The sequence below is a fragment of the Lampetra fluviatilis genome, chromosome 5 (genome assembly GCF_964198595.1).
Source record: "Lampetra fluviatilis chromosome 5, kcLamFluv1.1, whole genome shotgun sequence".
In the NCBI taxonomy this organism is placed as follows: domain Eukaryota; kingdom Metazoa; phylum Chordata; class Hyperoartia; order Petromyzontiformes; family Petromyzontidae; genus Lampetra; species Lampetra fluviatilis.
In genome coordinates, this window is record NC_136279.1 from 9,108,945 (window position 1) to 9,126,961 (window position 18,017).

At 52.1% G+C, this 18,017-nt stretch overlaps 1 protein-coding gene across 2 annotated transcripts in view; it reads right to left on the reverse strand.

Annotated features, from left to right (window-relative positions):
* The window catches only part of LOC144932520 (protocadherin-17-like), a 50,435-nt gene that overhangs the window by 13,049 nt on the left and 19,369 nt on the right, over positions 1-18,017 (reverse strand). For both annotated transcript variants that reach the window (XM_078856689.1, XM_078856690.1), the window contains 7 exons: positions 17,577-17,747; positions 16,888-17,264; positions 16,358-16,514; positions 13,431-13,567; positions 8,041-9,733; positions 5,915-6,168; positions 126-181 (listed from right to left, as the gene is read on the reverse strand). In XM_078856689.1, coding sequence (XP_078712815.1) covers positions 126-181; positions 5,915-6,168; positions 8,041-9,733; positions 13,431-13,567; positions 16,358-16,514; positions 16,888-17,264; positions 17,577-17,747 — 2,845 coding nt within the window. The remainder of the gene's footprint in view (positions 1-125; positions 182-5,914; positions 6,169-8,040; positions 9,734-13,430; positions 13,568-16,357; positions 16,515-16,887; positions 17,265-17,576; positions 17,748-18,017) is intronic.

Here is an 18,017-nt window from a genome sequence, read left to right on the forward strand (position 1 = left end):
CGCCAGGAGATCTAACTTCAAACTCACCCACGCACAGGTGCCCCCACCCCCTCCTCTACCCTCCCTTTTTCCTTCCCTCCCCCCCCTTTCTCCCTCCCGTGCGTACCTGTGTGCACAGTGCGTACCTGCGTGGAGGATTTCGGGCCCCCAAAGCCCCTGGGTCCAGGTACTTGTGAGTCCTCTGAAATAAATCGTAACATGTGACCAGTCAGTTACTCAACAGAGTCTAGGGCAGTTTAACACGTAGTCTAGGGCCCAATCAGGTGATTTAAGTTAATAAGCTAATGAGAGTCTTTGGTGACTGAAATGTTGTTACCTGTCTACGAGCTGATACACGTGTGCTGGGTTATGGCAATTATGCGAAATCTTAACTAGGGAAGATCCATCTCAGTTGGATGAACAGTTGAATGCACTTCATGGGACCTCCTTTGCGAGTACCAAAATATGAGAATAGGTTTCCCCATTTTTTCTGGCAACAAAACAGGTGTTAAGATGTTAAAACACCAAACTGAAACCTTTTACAAGGAATCATGTCTGCATTAACCACAATACTTGTGGTCAGAATGCAAACAAAAAACATACTCCAAAAGGCGTCCTCTGGTCTAACAACGTTTTGAGACGAGGCTCAAAAGAAAGCTGTCTCTGGTGTGGACCAATCAGTTTCAAAGACAATGCATATATTATCAGAGTATGTTTTTTGTTTGCATTCTGACCACAAGTATTGTGGTTAATGCAGACATGATTCCTTGTAAAAGGTTTCAGTTTGGTGTTTTAACATCTTAACACCTGTTTTGTTGCCAGAAAAAAGGGGAAAACCAATTCTCGGTTTAGTGCACTATTATGAGAAATAAATCAAATCGTTCAGGTTATTTAGTTTGGGGCCTAACTAGGTGATTTTTAATTATTCAGATGCTGGGGCCTTTCTCACCTGGTCCCCATGGGTGGGAGAATTAAAGCTCTTCCCAGCATCTTTAATTAAACTTCAATTAGCGCGGAGCGCTGCAGCTCGTTAGGGCAATTATGACGCACGCGGCAGTGTACGATCTGTTTTTGCTCGACCAGTGAAACACACACGCACTCTGCTTGCACCATCACTGCTAACACACGCACACAGCCACACGCATACTGCTCACACAATCACTGCTAACACACAAAACCACACGCATACTGCTCACACAATCACTGCTAACACACACACACGGACACACTGCTCACACAATCACTGCTAACACACAAAACCACACGCATACTGCTCACACAATCACTGCTAACACACACACACGGACACACTGCTCACACAATCACTGCTAGCACACAGCCACACGCATACTCCTCACACAATCACTGCTAACACAACAACAACCGCCATTCGCCACTAAATGGCGGTGACATCACCACGACGCTTGTGCCAAGCTATGTGCACATTGAGGCCACGTGAAGTGTCGAACACCCGCTGGCAGGAGGTCACGGGGCAGACCCAGGTACCACGGGTCGACTGATTGAGATGACTGGCTGATGCACCACCTGTGCCCTCTACTGTGCCAACTTGCTGTGCTTTAGCCACCCGGCACTCAGCTCGTTGTTGTGAGCGTCGCTCCTCCGCCCTCCGTTGTTGTTGGAGGGAGACTGCCTCCAACTGCCCAGTAGCGTCCTTCACGAGCCTCCTCCACAGAGGCCGATCTTGACACCTCTGGTACCAGTCATTGGCAAGTCCACTCAGCTCCACATCCTCCTGTACCACATCACTCCATTACTTCTCTAGCTTGTGCCGCGCCCGTTTAGCCCTCTCGATCCAGCCGAACAAAAGCTGTTTTGGAATGCGGTGGCTGAGCATGCGGGCTACATGGCCCAGCCATTGCAGCCTTGCCTGCCGGAGGAGCTCACCGATGGGACTTTGTCCAGATCTTTCAAGGATTTGTGAGCTCCTCACACAATCCAGCCTGGTTAACCTAGGATGGATCGTAGGCAGGCCAGCCTAAATGTTTCTAACCGGTGAAGATGTTCCATTAGGGGGGTCCACGTTTCGCAAGCGTAGAGAAGGGAGGGAATGACTGTGACCGAGAAAACCTGAAGCTTCGTGAGGAGCGACAGACCAGGTAGCTTCAACACAGCGTTACGCAACCGATCAAAAGATAATGCCGCTCGACTGATTCTGAGTGAGACCTCTGCTGTGAAACCGGAGCCGGTCATGATCACACTGCCCAGGTATGGGAAACTCTCCACTCTCTCCACAACTGCAAACGCACACACAACGACACTCACACAACTCACGCCATCACTGCTCAGACACAGCCATACCCACCCTGCTCACACCACCACTGCTAACACATTCACCCAGCTGCATATGTGCACACAATAAAGTGAAAGATCCCCTGTAATAGCCTTTAAGCAGACTTTTGGGGCAAGGGCTGTTCGCGAGCGCCCATTAAGGCTGGCACAGCACACAAGGAGGCTGGTGTGGTCAGAACCACGCCCGACTGCCGTTGTCTCCCCACTGCTGATGTTCACACGCTGCACCAGGTGCATAACTCATTGATGGCTCAATCGACCTCGGGGAAGCTCGTGGCCGACGAGGATGAGGAGGAGGTGGATCTATCCGGTGGGTGTTGAGAAGGTGTACGAGAAAGTGGATGAGCAGCGGAGGCTGAGGAGGAGACGGAGGAGGTGTGAGATGTGCACGAGGAACTCGAGCTGTCGCAGGAGGAGCAGGAGAACGAGGAGAATGATGAGCAAGTTGGAGGAGGAGGATGTAGAGGATGTGCATGAGGAGGGAGTCCAGGAGGAGGAGGAGGGAGGAGGAGGAGATGCAGGAGGCGGTGCCGTTACTCTGACAACGAATTAAGCATCGGGAAACGTGAATTAATCTCCGCCACTGGACCACACCGCTTCAGCACCGGCGATAAATCTTGCTGCTGGGAGGGAAATTTGCGCATTACGAAGCGAGCGGCAAGTAAACGGCAATTACCGCGCGGCAACGCGGCGCTGCGACGACTCGCGCTGTGGGACTACGGTTAAGTGGTTCTCCATAAGGTAGTAAACTAATAATAATGCAAATAATACAGAAATTATTTTTCGAAAACAAACAAAAGTAGGTAAGGACAATTAGACTAATTAATCACCAAAAGTCAACAATATTGTAATGAACGCATGGTTATTACAAACGTATTTATTTTAGCCCAATACGTGAATCAATTAAATCGTCGTGATCACTAATCGGCCATGATCGATCCACTGCTGAAGGCCCCCCCCCCTTCCCAAATTGTTTTGTTGTTGTTTAATCAGCTGGTGAGAACTCAAGAGGTCAGGATAAGCCCGTCTCATTTGCAAGAGTGAGACCTGGATCGCCAACATAACAAAGAGCAAGACGCAATAAAATGAAGCACAGCAACGGAACGAATAGAAATTGGAGCAAAAACAACGGCATCACAAGAGGATTGGAAAACAGTGCACATACATAAATTAGTGTTAAGTAAAAACATATATTTCCTGTCATGAAAGTTGGCTTGGACAAATAAAATTTCCGCTTGGAAAAATGGCTTTCCTAATATCTCGGGGATTCGGACAGAGCGTTTTATAGCAGAGTTCATCGGCTAGAGTTTTTGAACTCACACAAAGGCTTCCAAGACGCTACCAAGTTTAAGATCGTTCAGGAAAACTAAGAAAGTATGAAACCCCCAAATCCTACGATCACAGCAATCCGAACGCACCCAATCTGATCGGATCTCAGAAGCTAAAGCAGCTGTGAGGCTGCTTAGTACCCGGATGGTGGAATGACAAGAGGCTTGCCAGGTGTTGTAGGCGTGGGGCTGTGAGGTGGCCGGGAATTTTGCAGCACAGCAATGGATTCCTATCTTCTTCTTCCTTCCTATATAGCAAGGTGACATTTGCAACGCTGTGTGTGGATATCGAAGTTATTGAGTCGCTCAGTAGTCTCTGGAAGCTTGGTGGATCTCGGTGATATTGTCCGGGAATCGCCAGCGCGGGCAGTGTTGAGTGATCTGATCCATGATGTGTGAGGCGTCGGTGTCGTGAGCATTGCTGGATCATGTGATCCATGATCTGTGGATCGGTGTCGTGGGTAGTGTTAGATCATGTGATCCATGGCCTTATAATGTATAAGACCATGGATAACATCTATCTAGACTTGATCACGTATGGTTAGTGCGGGTTGGTGAAAATGGACACCCAGGACCGGTTCAGATACTGCTCACTAGTGATGTTAACCTTGGGCAGGAATTGAAATCAGGTTGTTGAGTTCATAATGCAATGTGCTAACCACTGCGCCACCACTCCACGGGCTACAAAAGCCACTTTCTTATGTTGTGAGTCGCTGTTTCCATAATATAAGGCAACCTTAGGATGGTTTTGTTCAGTGTCTCTGACAGCTATTATGAACAAGGGTTTGAATCCAGGACCTCAGCAACGCTGGACAGTGTCTCTGAAACGTCCATTATTATGAGATCCTTTTGAGATTCTGACACCCAGACCTAGGATTCGAACCCAGGATCTCACGCAGTGCTGATCATTGTCTCTGACACGGCCGTTATGAACTCCCCGGCACGCCCAGCCTCTCCTGTTATGGGAACGTCTTAATGTGCCTCTGATGTGGACGGGTCTGTCTTCCGCTATTTACCAGGTGATTCATTATTAAACGCTAAGCTGCCACGAGGCCACTTTACTCCCAGTTCATCAATAGCGCTTATCGCCCCTCCGTCTCCGAGGCTGAGAGGACTTGTTTTGTCTCTGAAAAATTCACGAGCAACAACTTTGTCGCCAACAATGGATATGTAAACACACACAAACGCACGATACCCATACAGAGTTGCATACCCATATATACCCACACAAGTAAAAAGATCCCCCGCATATCCTCAACAGGCTGTTCAGGCAAGTGTTGTTGGCGAGCACCTATGTCAGCCGACACGGTGCACGATGTAGTGGTGTGGCCAGAAACACGCCCAGCCGTCTTTGTCTTCCCGGTGCTGGTGTGATGCTTACACACCACACCAGGTTCTCGTACCAACATCCATACAAATACACAGCAGGTCCTCACACACGTTCACACAAACGCACACACACGTGTCGTGAGGTTAACTCAATATTAAATGGGCACATGGTGCGGTTACATGACCCCTGTACTACCCAGATCCCGATTCTCCAGGGTTCTACCATTGGCTGCCCAAAGGCCCACAAAGTCTCTGGGAATTGCCTGTGCTAGAGGTATGGCTCAATTAGATGTAAAGATGTACAGCTTGGTGAGATGAAAACGACGTAAATTAGAGAGATGAGTGGATTAGAGAAGAGAGGGACTGATCGGTCGTCTAACGTGTACAGACCCTATGATGTCATACCGCTCTGTGATGTCATGCCACTCTGTGATTTCGTAACATCACGTCATGTAGTCCACCAGCACAAACATTGGAACGTTGGTCCAACCGTTTCAACCATATGCCACTGTTGGCCAAATTGATTACTTGGTTGCTATATTCCATGCAACCTTGTACCACCTCGACGCCTGTACCATCCATAGGCTTGCGCCATTTGCCCCCCCCCCCCATGTGTGTGTTTACGTGAATGTTTTGTGTTTGTTTCTGCCGGTGTGGGTAGCAGTGGTGCAGTGGTTAGCACAGCGCACTGCGACCCGAGTTCGATTCCCACTCACAGCCAACACGGTGACGAATATGTGAACCGGTCGTGGGTGGACCTCGCCTAGGTCGACTCAGCCTTAAATAAGTACCTGTGGCCGTGTGTACACATCAGCATTGGGGAGACAAAGGCGGCCAGGCGTAGTGCTGGCCACCCACCCGCCTCGTATGCCATGCCGGCCATCATATGCGCTCGCTAACTGCACTTGCCAACAACAGTCTGTTACAGACTAAACGATGAGGATCTTTGTCTTTGCTTATGCCGGTACCGCTTGCTCAGGTCCCACAGGCAGGAGGTCCGGCTGGCGGCTCCCGCACGCGGCGCCGTCGGTGCGGACGGCGTAGACGGAGGCCCTGCGCTCGCCCGCGCCTGGCCCCCCCGTGCCTCCGCCGGCACCTCCTCCTCCACCGCCGCCGCCGCCGCTGCCCTCCTCCTCCACGTCCTTGCACGGGACGGTGGCCTCATCCGCCTGCCGCGTCATGGTCAGCTCCGACGGGAGCAGCGAGCGGTACACGCTGGGCTCTGCGTGCACGCGCGGCACCGCTGTGGTCAGCGCTGCTAAACGTTCGGATCGTCGCCGTCGTCGACATCGTAAGCATTGTCAGCGTCATGCACGTCATCTGCACTAGCAGCAGCATCGTCAGTGTTGTCTACGTCGTCGCGTCATCCATATCGTCCGCATCACCGGAATGGTTCACATCATCAACTTCTTTCACATCGTCGGCATCTCGTAAGCCCGAATGTGCTGATGAGACACGGCATGTCGAATGCGTTACAGTTTTCTCGTGTTAAACTAATGCTCCATGTGGCCAATGGGATGTGTAAATTTTACTTTTCTTTTTGAGAGTGCTTCATAGTATTATTACCTCTACGCGCATTCTCAACGATACTTAATTATAATCGTATCAATTTCCATCCGTGTTTTTCTTCTCAAACCTGAATCCTAACTGAAATCAAGAACACAGATAGATATTGGTGATGAAAGAACAGAGCCCGAGGTGCATCTAAAGAGATGAAGGAGAGACGCACAAACACGTATCATATGCTACGTCAAAGATCCAGTCTCAGAACTAAGCCAAGAGATGTGAAGTGCTGGCAAGCACTCGCTGGAGCAGATAAATTAAGTAAATTCGATCATATCTTGAAATATACATCACATACGAAAGACATTCCGGGCATCTTCTATAACAGGAATTGGCGTGCGACGCCAGCTCGCGAATAACAAACCGTTGGCTCAACAAGCAAGTTTTTCTAAACGGTGACCCTCGTTTTGAAGGCCAAAAACAGCGGGACTAGCACACGTGTCTGCAAGTGAAGAGTCCTCGGGGCGTGGTTGCACTCCGTTCGCTCTCGATTACTCGGGCGACAATATGGTGGAGGCGGCGCTGGGTATGATCAACCACACAGCCCCCCCCAGCAGGATCACACAAAGAGGGCCCTCGAAGAGGCCACCAGTGGCAGTGCGCGTGACGAATGTCTCCGCTCCGCCTGGGTCCGCTGGCATAGAGCGGCGGCTCCCGTGACCTCTCTGGGTATGATCAACCACACAGCCCACCCCCGGCAGGGTCACACAAAGAGGGCCCTCGAAGTGGCCACCAGTGGCAGCGCGCGTGACGAATGTCTCTGCTCCGCCTGGGTCCGCTGGCCAACAGCGGCGGCTGCCGTGACCTCTCTGGACCGGCGCGCCACCGCCGTTGACCCTCGAGCATTTTTCACTGAGCACCGTGCACCACCAACATTTCCTCCCCCCCTTGAATTAAAACTATTCTTGACAACAACAAAAAACCCGCGGTGAAATGTTAATAAAATATGCATGTTTATAAATGCAAACACACATAGATATTCGGATGTGATATCGCAACATATCGTTTTACCTTCGAAGAATGAGCGCGAAGACATGTAATGCGTTCGTCTTGTTCGCTGCTTCTTAAAGTAATCGGTTTACTTACGGTCGTGTTTGCTGTCACATGGGCACTGACCCGTGACGAATGAGCGGAAGCTAATAATTAAACCAGGGTACGTGTAATTACAATTCATGTATTTATTACGAAAGGTGTCATGGGTATGGAGAGGACTTCATCCAGCAGTGGATGGGTCATGGACGATAATGATGATGACAGATACTTGGAGGTGGTCAAGAGATGACTGCCTTGTGGTCAACCATTTATTGCTTGCTGTTGACCTGGTAATTGCTGCCCATTATGAGAAGCAGTTGGAGACTCTGTTGTTGAACCAGGAGCTAGGGGGCCTTACCATCAGCTCCACGAAAACAAAGCTCCCTCACCTCTCCAGGTGTAATGCCACAGTTGTGGTAATGATGATAATGATATCTAGAACCCGGCTCATGGACTACACCCCCACTCCCCGGGCCGCTGTGTCTGCACGTTCACCCACCTCGTCCTAGGGGTGGCGTGACGGGCTTCTCACATGCCCCCACGTCCCTCTCCCGCTCGCGCCTCCGCTCGCGCTCCCGCCTTCGCTCGCGCCTCCTCTCGCGCTTGCTGTGTCCGTCCGCGGGCGGCCGCGCCTTGTGGTGCTTGCAGCGCAGCGCGATGGCCACCATCGCCATGAGCAGCGCGAACGACACCGCGCCCAGCGCCGCGATGATCACAAACGACGTGGCGAAGGCCCTCCCCCCGTCGTCGTCGCCGGTGCCGCCCCGACCCCCGGCGCCGCCAACGCCACCGACGCCGACGCCGCCGCCGTCTTCATAAATCCGGTGGTCGCCCTCTCCGCCGGCGTCGCCTGCTCCAGCGTCAGGCCCTGCCTCGGGGTCGGACACGAGCACGGTGACGGTGGCCGTGGAGGTCACCGCGGGCGCCGAGGAGTCGGAGACAGCGGCGGCGGAGGCGGCGTCGCAGCCGGCGCCGCAGTCGGTGGCTGTGACGAGGAGGCGGAAGCGCGCGGCGCGGCGCGGGAGGTCGCGCGCCGCCCTCACGTCGCCCAGGCGAGGGTCCACGCGGAACCAGCGCGCCTCGTTCCCCGCCGCGATGGCGTAGCGCAGCCCCGAGCTGGTGCCCACGACGTCGGCGGCGCCCCCCTCGCCTCCGCCGGGCCCTGCCCCGGCGACGCTTTCGTCGACGCCGTCAACGTCGTCGAAGCCGTCGGGATCGCGGGCACGCAGGCGCAGGACGAGCGAGCCCGCGGGCAGCCCCGCCCGCGCGCTCACCACGGCGCTGCGGTTGGCGCCCATGTCGGGCGACACAAACTCGGGCGCCGTGCGGTCGCCGCCGTCGTCGACGGCGCCGTCGCCCACCACGAGCACGGTGACGGCGGCGGTGGCCGAGAGCCGCGGGTGGCCCCCGTCGCTCGCCGCCACGCCGAACAGCAGCCGGCGGCGGCGGCCGCGGTCGAAGCTGCGCAGCGCGTACACCGCGCCACTCGCCGGATTCACGGACACGTAGGTGAAGGCCGGCATGCCGTCCAGCGTGGCCTCCACCAGCGAGTAGGAGACGGCCGCGTTGGCGCCCTCGTCGGGGTCGCTGGCGCTCACCGAGCCCAGGTAGGCGCCGGGGATGTTGTTCTCGCCGACGCGGAACACGTAAGAGGGGCGCGAGAAGCGCGGGGCGTTGTCGTTGACGTCGGCGAGGCGCACCGAAAAGGTCGCGCTGGACGACAACGGCGGGTCGCCGCCGTCCGTCGCCACCACCGTGAGGTTGATGAGCGCCGGCGTGTGCAGCGGCGGCTGCTGCTGCTGCTGCAGCTGCTGCTGGTGGTGCTGGTGGTGGTGGTACGGTCCACCGGTGCCGGCACCGGTGGCGGCAGCGGCGGAGCCGGTGGCGAGGCCTACGAGGCTCTCGCGGTCAAGCGGCCCAGAGGTGACCAGCGTCCAGTCGTCGCCTGACGGGCGCAGCTCAAACGGGAGCCGCATCGGCATCGTCGCCGCCGTCATGACCGTCGTTGGCGATGACGAAGAGGAGGAGGAGGAGAGTGGGGGGGCGGTGTCGGCGAGGGTGCACGTCACCTGCCCGTTGGGGCCCGAGTCGCGGTCGGTGGCGCGGATGAGCGCGAGCAGCGTGCCGGGCGGCGCCCCCTCCGACACCGAAACCGGCTCCCCTGGGCCCGTGCTGCGAGCCAGAGGCATGATCTGTGGAGGGGAGGGGTCAAAGCCAAGGTCAAAAGGTCATCACAAGGCTGTTGATGCCACCACATCCCGACACCGTTTCCTTTCTTGCTTCCGCGCAGTCGACACTTGACCTCGAGGGTCCGATCTTACATTTCCTCGTCATTGCTGTGGTCAATCCACTCCTGATTGAGGGCCTCCCCGAGCTGTTTAAAGGCCTCCTAAAGCCTAAATGAGCAGCTGCTGCGGTGCGACACTGGGGGAGGGAAAAGGTGGCTGGGCACTGTGTCGACCACACCACCCGCTGGAGCGCTGTGTTGGCCGTCATAGGTTGCTCCCTAACAGCACTTTCCCCAACAGTCTGCCTACGGAGCATCTTTGTCTTCGTTACGTATCTCGCCGTATGAGTGTGAATGCGCGTGCTGTGTGTATATAGGTCGACTGAGCCTCAAATGAGTACTTGGTTGAGTTGTGTAAACATCGCCACTCGGGAGACAAAGGCGACCAGGCGTGGTGCTGGCTAGACACCCCCTTGTGTGCTGTGCAGGCCTTCATCGGTGCTCGCTCATAGCACCGCTCCAAAAGTCTGTTGAGGCTATACAGGGTGGGGGGGGGTCTTTATCTTTGTGTATATAATAAATGTGTTGAGTTTGTGTGCACATATCGACGTTTGTGTGTCTTTGTGTAGATAACGTGTATGTATGTTGTGCTGTGAGCATGTCAAATCTTACTTCAGTACAATTATAATGGGCTTGCACCAATGCTGATGGAGCAGCCAATAGGGATTTGAGTGTTGGTGTTTGTGCCAATCGAAATGAAATCTGAGAACGCTAGATTGATAGAACAGTGTAGCGGTGTTACGGTGACTCTCGCATTGCGCTATGAACCCAGCAACCGGAGTTCGATTCCTGGCCACAGATAACATCAGTGATGAGTGGTATCTGAACTGGTCCTGGGTCCCCCCATTTTCACCAACCTGCACTGGCCAGCGTGGTGAAGTATGGTCAAACAACCCCTATGACTGACGTGGCACTGGGAGGCCTGTATACAGCTGTGGATTGTCAAAGAGTTGTACACAGAGGGCCATATACAGCAACATAACCACCACCACTAGCTGATGATGATGATGCTGCTGGTAACAATGTCGATGGGTATTGATGATGATGCTGGTAACAATGTCGATGGGTATTGATGATGATGATGCTGGTAACAATGTCGGTGGGTATTGATGATGATGATGCTGGTAACAATGTCGATGAGTATTGATGATGATGCTGCTGGTAACAATGTCGATGGGTATTGATGATGATGATGCTGGTAACAATGTCGATGAGTATTGATGATGATGATGCTGGTAACAATGTCGGTGGGTATTGATGATGATGATGCTGGTAACAATGTCGATGGGTATTGATGATGATGCTGCTGGTAACAATGTCGATGGGTATTGATGATGATGCTGCTGGTAACAATGTCGATGGGTATTGATGATGATGCTGCTGGTAACAATGTCGATGAGTATTGATGATGATGATGCTGGTAACAATGTCGATGGGTATTGATGATGATGATGATGCTGGTAACAATGTCGATGGGTATTGATGATGATGATGCTGGTAACAATGTCGATGGGTATTGATGATGACGCTGCTGGTAACAATGTCGATGAGTATTGATGATGATGCTGCTGGTAACAATGTCGATGAGTATTGATGATGATGCTGCTGGTAACAATGTCGATGAGTATTGATGATGATGCTGCTGGTAACAATGTCGATGGGTATTGATGATGATGCTGCTGGTAACAATGTCGATGAGTATTGATGATGATGATGCTGGTAACAATGTCGATGAGTATTGATGATGATGCTGCTGGTAACAATGTCGATGGGTATTGATGATGATGATGCTGGTAACAATGTCGATGAGTATTGATGATGATGATGCTGGTAACAATGTCGATGAGTATTGATGATGATGCTGCTGGTAACAATGTCGATGGGTATTGATGATGATGATGCTGGTAACAATGTCGATGGGTATTGATGATGATGATGCTGGTAACAATGTCGATGGGTATTGATGATGATGATGCTGGTAACAATGTCGATGAGTATTGATGATGATGATGCTGGTAACAATGTCGATGGGTATTGATGATGATGCTGCTGGTAACAATGTCGATGGGTATCGATGATGATGATGCTGGTAACAATGTCGATGGGTATTGATGATGATGATGCTGGTAACAATGTCGATGGGTATTGATGATGACGCTGCTGGTAACAATGTCGATGAGTATTGATGATGATGCTGGTAACAATGTCGATGGGTATTGATGATGATGATGCTGGTAACAATGTCGATGAGTATTGATGATGACGCTGCTGGTAACAATGTCGATGGGTATTGATGATGATGATGCTGGTAACAATGTCGATGGGTATTGATGATGATGCTGCTGGTAACAATGTCGATGGGTATTGATGATGATGCTGCTGGTAACAATGTCGATGAGTATTGATGATGATGATGCTGGTAACAATGTCGATGGGTATTGATGATGATGCTGCTGGTAACAATGTCGATGGGTATTGATGATGATGCTGCTGGTAACAATGTCGATGGGTATTGATGATGATGATGCTGGTAACAATGTCGATGAGTATTGATGATGATGCTGCTGGTAACAATGTCGATGAGTATTGATGATGATGATGCTGGTAACAATGTCGATGAGTATTGATGATGATGATGCTGGTAACAATGTCGATGGGTATTGATGATGATGTTGCTGGTAACAATGTCGATGAGTATTGATGATGATGATGCTGGTAACAATGTCGATGGGTATTGATGATGATGTTGCTGGTAACAATGTCGATGAGTATTGATGATGATGATGCTGGTAACAATGTCGATGGGTATTGATGATGATGTTGCTGGTAACAATGTCGATGGGTATTGATGATGATGTTGCTGGTAACAATGTCGATGGGTATTGATGATGATGCTGCTGGTAACAATGTCGATGGGTATTGATGATGATGCTGCTGGTAACAATGTCGATGGGTATTGATGATGATGTTGCTGGTAACAATGTCGATGGGTATTGATGATGATGTTGCTGGTAACAATGTCGATGGGTATTGATGATGATGTTGCTGGTAACAATGTCGATGGGTATTGATGATGATGCTGCTGGTAACAATGTCGATGGGTATTGATGATGATGTTGCTGGTAACAATGTCGATGGGTATTGATGATGATGCTGCTGGTAACAATGTCGATGAGTATTGATGATGATGTTGGTGAGTGATACCGGTAACGATGTCGGTACATGGTGATGCCGCAGCTGCTGCTGCTGTTGTTGGTGACGATGCCGGTGCGTGTTGATGATGATGATGATGCTGCTGCTGTTGCTGTTGGTGCTAACAATGCCGGTGTGTGTTGATGTTGATGATGATGATGATGCTGCTGTTGTTATTGGTGCTAACAATGCCGGTGCGTGTTGATGATGATGATGATGCTGCTGTTGTTGTTGGTGCAAACAATGCCGGTGCGTGTTGATGATGATGCTGCTGCTGTTGTTGTTGTTGGTGCAAACAATGCCGGTGCGTGTTGATGATGATGATGATGATGCTGCTGCTGTTGTTGTTGGTGCAAACAATGCCGGTGCGTGTTGGCCGTGACGATGACGTCGGTGCGTGCGCCGCTCGCCTCGATGCTGGGCGCGTTGTCGTTGACGTCGAGCACCCGGACGAGGACGCGAGCGTGGGCGGGCACGCTGTGCACGCCCAGGTCCCGCGCCTGCACCGAGAACTCGTACGACGTCGCCGTCTCGTAGTCCAGAGGAGCTGCACAACCATCGGCGTCGTCAGCAGCAGCAGCAGCAGCAGCACCAGGAAGATCAGCATCGGTAGCAAGGTCAGCAGCAAAGTCAGAAGCAGCGGCAAGGTCAGCATCATCATCGAGGTCAGCATCATCAGCAAGGTTGGCATCATCAGCGAGGTCAGCATCATCAGCAAGGCCAGCATCATCAGCAAGGTCAGCATCATCAGCAAGGTTAGCATCATCAGCGAGGTCAGCATCATCAGCAAGATTAGCATCATCAGCGAGGTCAGCATCATCAGCAAGGTCAGCATCATCAGCGAGGTCAGCATCATCAGCAAGGTTGGCATCATCAGCGAGGTCAGCATCATCAGCGAGGTCAGCATCATCAGCAAGGTTGGCATCATCAGCGAGGTCAGCATCATCAGCGAGGTCAGCATCATCAGCAAGGTTGGCATCATCAGCGAGGTCAGCATCATCAGCGAGGTCAGCATCATCAGCGAGATTGGCATCATTAGCGAGGTCAGCATCATCAGCGAGGTCAGCATCATCAGCAAGGTTGGCATCATTAGCGAGGTCAGCATCATCAGCGAGGTCAGCATCATCAGCAAGGTTGGCATCAGCGAGGTCAGCATCAGCAGCAAGGTCAGCATCAGCAGCAGCAAGGTTAGCATCATCAGCGAGGTCAGCATCATCAGCGAGGTCATCAGCAGCAGCAAGGTCAGCATCATCAGCAGCAGCAAGGTTAGCATCATCAGCGAGGTCATCAGCAGCAGCAAGGTCAGCATCATCAGCGAGGTCAGCATCATCAGCAAGGCCAGCATCATCAGCAAGGTTAGTATCATCAGCAAGGTCAGCATCATCAGCGAGGTCAGCATCATCAGCAAGGTCAGCATCATCAGCGAGGTCAGCATCATCAGCAAGGTCAGCATCATCAGCGAGGTCAGCATCATCAGCTAGGTTGGCATCATCAGCAAGGCCAGCATCATCAGCAAGGTTGGCATCATCAGCGAGGTCAGCAGCAGCAAGGTCAGCATCAGCAGCAGCAAGGTTAGCATCATCAGCGAGGTCAGCATCATCAGCGAGGTCAGCATCAGCAAGGTCAGCATCATCAGCAAGGTCAGCATCATCAGCAAGGTTAGCATCATCAGCGAGGTCAGCATCATCAGCAAGGTTGGCATCATCAGCGAGGTCATCAGCAGCAGCAAGGTCAGCATCATCAGCAGCAGCAAGGTTAGCATCATCAGCGAGGTCATCATCATCAGCGAGGTCAGCATCAGCATCGGTAGCAATGTCAGCATTATCATGAGCAAGGTCAGCAGCAAGGTCAATTTGAATATAAATAACAATGATCACCCCCGACTGTGAAAATGTTGGCAGGACCCTCCTGACAAAGGAGTCATGCGACTCAATGGGGCCTTCTTGGATAAACAAGCGGAAAAAAACCCATCAGCAGCAGTGGCAGCAGCGAACGCAGCAACGTCAAACTAAGCTTCAGCTCCACCATTAGCAGCACCGACATCAGCGGCATTATCATCAATCATAATCATCATCCATGTGTGATTAAAATAAGTTTGACGTTCTCATTCTGGTCACTTACAGAACTTAATATCAGCCGGGTGTGTCCGGATCAGCGGCTCAGAAAATAATTTTCCGCACCGGCACACCACATCGTGTATACCTCTCGCTACGGCTGTGGGTATTCGTCACGTGCCTGCTGCAGTCTGCTCGCGACCCAGAATATATCGATTGAGGAATGAAGCCAGAGTTTGTTATTATTTAAATTATTTACATCACAATTGATTGGACAAAATCAAAATTGTCACCGAATTTGCCATAAATTCCAGAGAAATATTTAGTTTTGATTGATATGCAACGAGAATTGTTTACAAGCCAAAATAAATGTGTGCCCCGAGTGTGTATGAAGGAGTCTCATGACTTTAAAAAGTACTTGTGCTATGTCCTCTTCCGAGACGCTACACTGACGCAGAGGGCGGTGCACCACTTGCTGTCAGAGTTTATGAATAGATGTGTCCTTGTCTTCATTCATGTTGCTGGTAGAATATAAATGGAATATAGATTGGGGGGGAGAAAGCAAAAGCATGCCCATGGCCTGATAACTTGGGGTCAGAGCTTGGGGTCATGACCTTACGCAGTTGGTATTAGGAGTTAACGTTGGGTGTTGACCTCCTAGGGTTCCTAGTAGATAAGCAGACAATGTCTTCTTCAAATACTGGTCTATACAAATAACACAATAAAGGAATTTCACACAACCCATCGGCCCAATGGCCTTCTGAAAGTGAATAATTTCAGCAGCATTGATTCAGCACAAGCAAATTCTGGACCAGTTTCGACATACAGTCAGTATTTAATCAACAGCTGGGCTTGCTTAAATCAATGGTGGTGAATGGCCACATATTTAAGGCACGGACCATCCCTTTAAGATAACGGGTCCTAGTTTGATGCCAAATGATATAAAGTAATCATACATAATTCAAAATAAACATCAAAATACGTAAAAATTAGATCCCAGGTTTCCTGTTAGGGTCAAAATTTGGTTTGCGACCTTATGTGGAAATCATTGGATCGAGGTCAGTGTTAGGGTCAGACTTGGGCTCATGACCTTGTAGGTTCAGGGTTTATGATTTTAGGGTGAGCATCGGGATGACCTCAAAGGTTCAGTGTTGTTTCGTGACCTTGTAAGATCAACAATAGGTTCAGCATTCGTGACCACACAGATTTAGTCGTGGGGGTCGTGACCCTGTAGGGCCAGCATGGGGGGGGGGGGGAGGGGCAATCAGGGTTGGGGTCATGACCTCGCAAGGTGACGTGGCCGCTCGTGGGGTCGACGGCGAAGAGGTGGCGGATATCGTCGGAGACATGGTCGCCCAGCGAGTAGCGAACCTCCCCGTTAGCACCCTCGTCGGGGTCACGTGCACGCAGCACGACGAGGGGGCCTCCTCGTGGCCAGCCCTGCGCCACCGCATGCACATCAACCAACAATCACCGGCCATCGCCCACCATCACCGTAATCTGCGATCGCCCCACCATCAGCATTGTTCGCCATCGCCTGCTATTGCCGACCGACAACGTCGCTCTCCAGGGTCTGCCATCACCGTCACTCGCAAAAGCTCTCGCCCAAGCTATCACTGTCCACCATCATCACCCGCCAGCACCCATCATCTTTATTAAACATTAACAATACCTCCTATTACTCACCATCATCATTATCCACTATCATCACCACCATTATCATAAGTTATCGCCCACCATCACCCTCAGGCCTTGCCGTCATCATCATCATCATCGTCAATTCCTGTGATTACCACCGTCAGGGCTGCCTCACCTGTCCAGCCGGGCCGCCCTCGCGCACGCGCGCCAGGTACTCGCTGCGCTCGAATCGTGGGACGTGGTCGTTGACGTCGGTGACGGTGACGGTGACACGCGCCGCCCCCCACCGCGGGGGGCTGCCCCCGTCCCACGCGCGCAGCACGAACGAGTGGCGCGCGCGCGTCTCTCGGTCCAGGGCTCGCGCCAGCACCAGCTCGGGCGACTGCGGGGTTCCTCCGCCTCCTCCACCGCCCCCACCAACGCCGTTGATGCCACCGGGCCCGCCACCGCCACCACCAGCAGCGGCGGTGGCAGCACCGCCAGAGCCAGCGCTACCACCGGTACCGGCGGTGCTGCCCCAGAGCCACACCACCAGGCCGTTGCTCACCACACCTGTGCACGGCGAGGGGCGCGTCACTGAGTTCAAGTTCATTGAAGCTTCCAGGAAATATGCCACGTTGGGCGACCGTTAATATGTGGTTGGAAACATCGGTCCAACGTTAACCCAGCGTTCAATGTTTAATGGGTATGCGCCGTCCTATATTTTATTTGAAAATACTTGATAAATGTGCTAAGCATTTGTCCAAAAAAATCTAATTCGTGGTGGAATTTTACGTACAGTTGCATTGAAGAGGACTTCAACCAGCAGCGGGTATTTCATGGCCGATGATGATTGTGGCGATGGTGATAATGTGTGGGACCGACCTCCAGCCTCGAGACGCAGGACGAACGCGTCGTCTCTCTCTCCGTCGACGCCGCCGCCGCCGTCTCCGTCTGGCACCAGCTCGTAGCGCTGGAGTCCATTGGAGCCGGAGTCCGGGTCGCTGGCGGGCGGCAGGGGCAGTCGAGTCCCCACGGCGGCGCTCTCCGGCACCTCTGTGAGTCCCCCGTTCCACCCGGGAGAGACGAAGATTGTTTTAATGGTTAAAGGGATAGGGGACTGCTACTGTGGCGAAAATGGCGAGCAACTCCGATTATCTGCGTACGGTGTGAAAGAAGTTCAACATACATTCAGGGCAGGAATGTTTAGATTGTTAAATACTCCCCCCCCCCCGCCCAGCAGTATATGTGAGTACACCACAGTTAGTCGATGTAGTGGTGTAAAGTGTGGACACTCACACCTCGTCCAAGATGTCTGGCCATCGT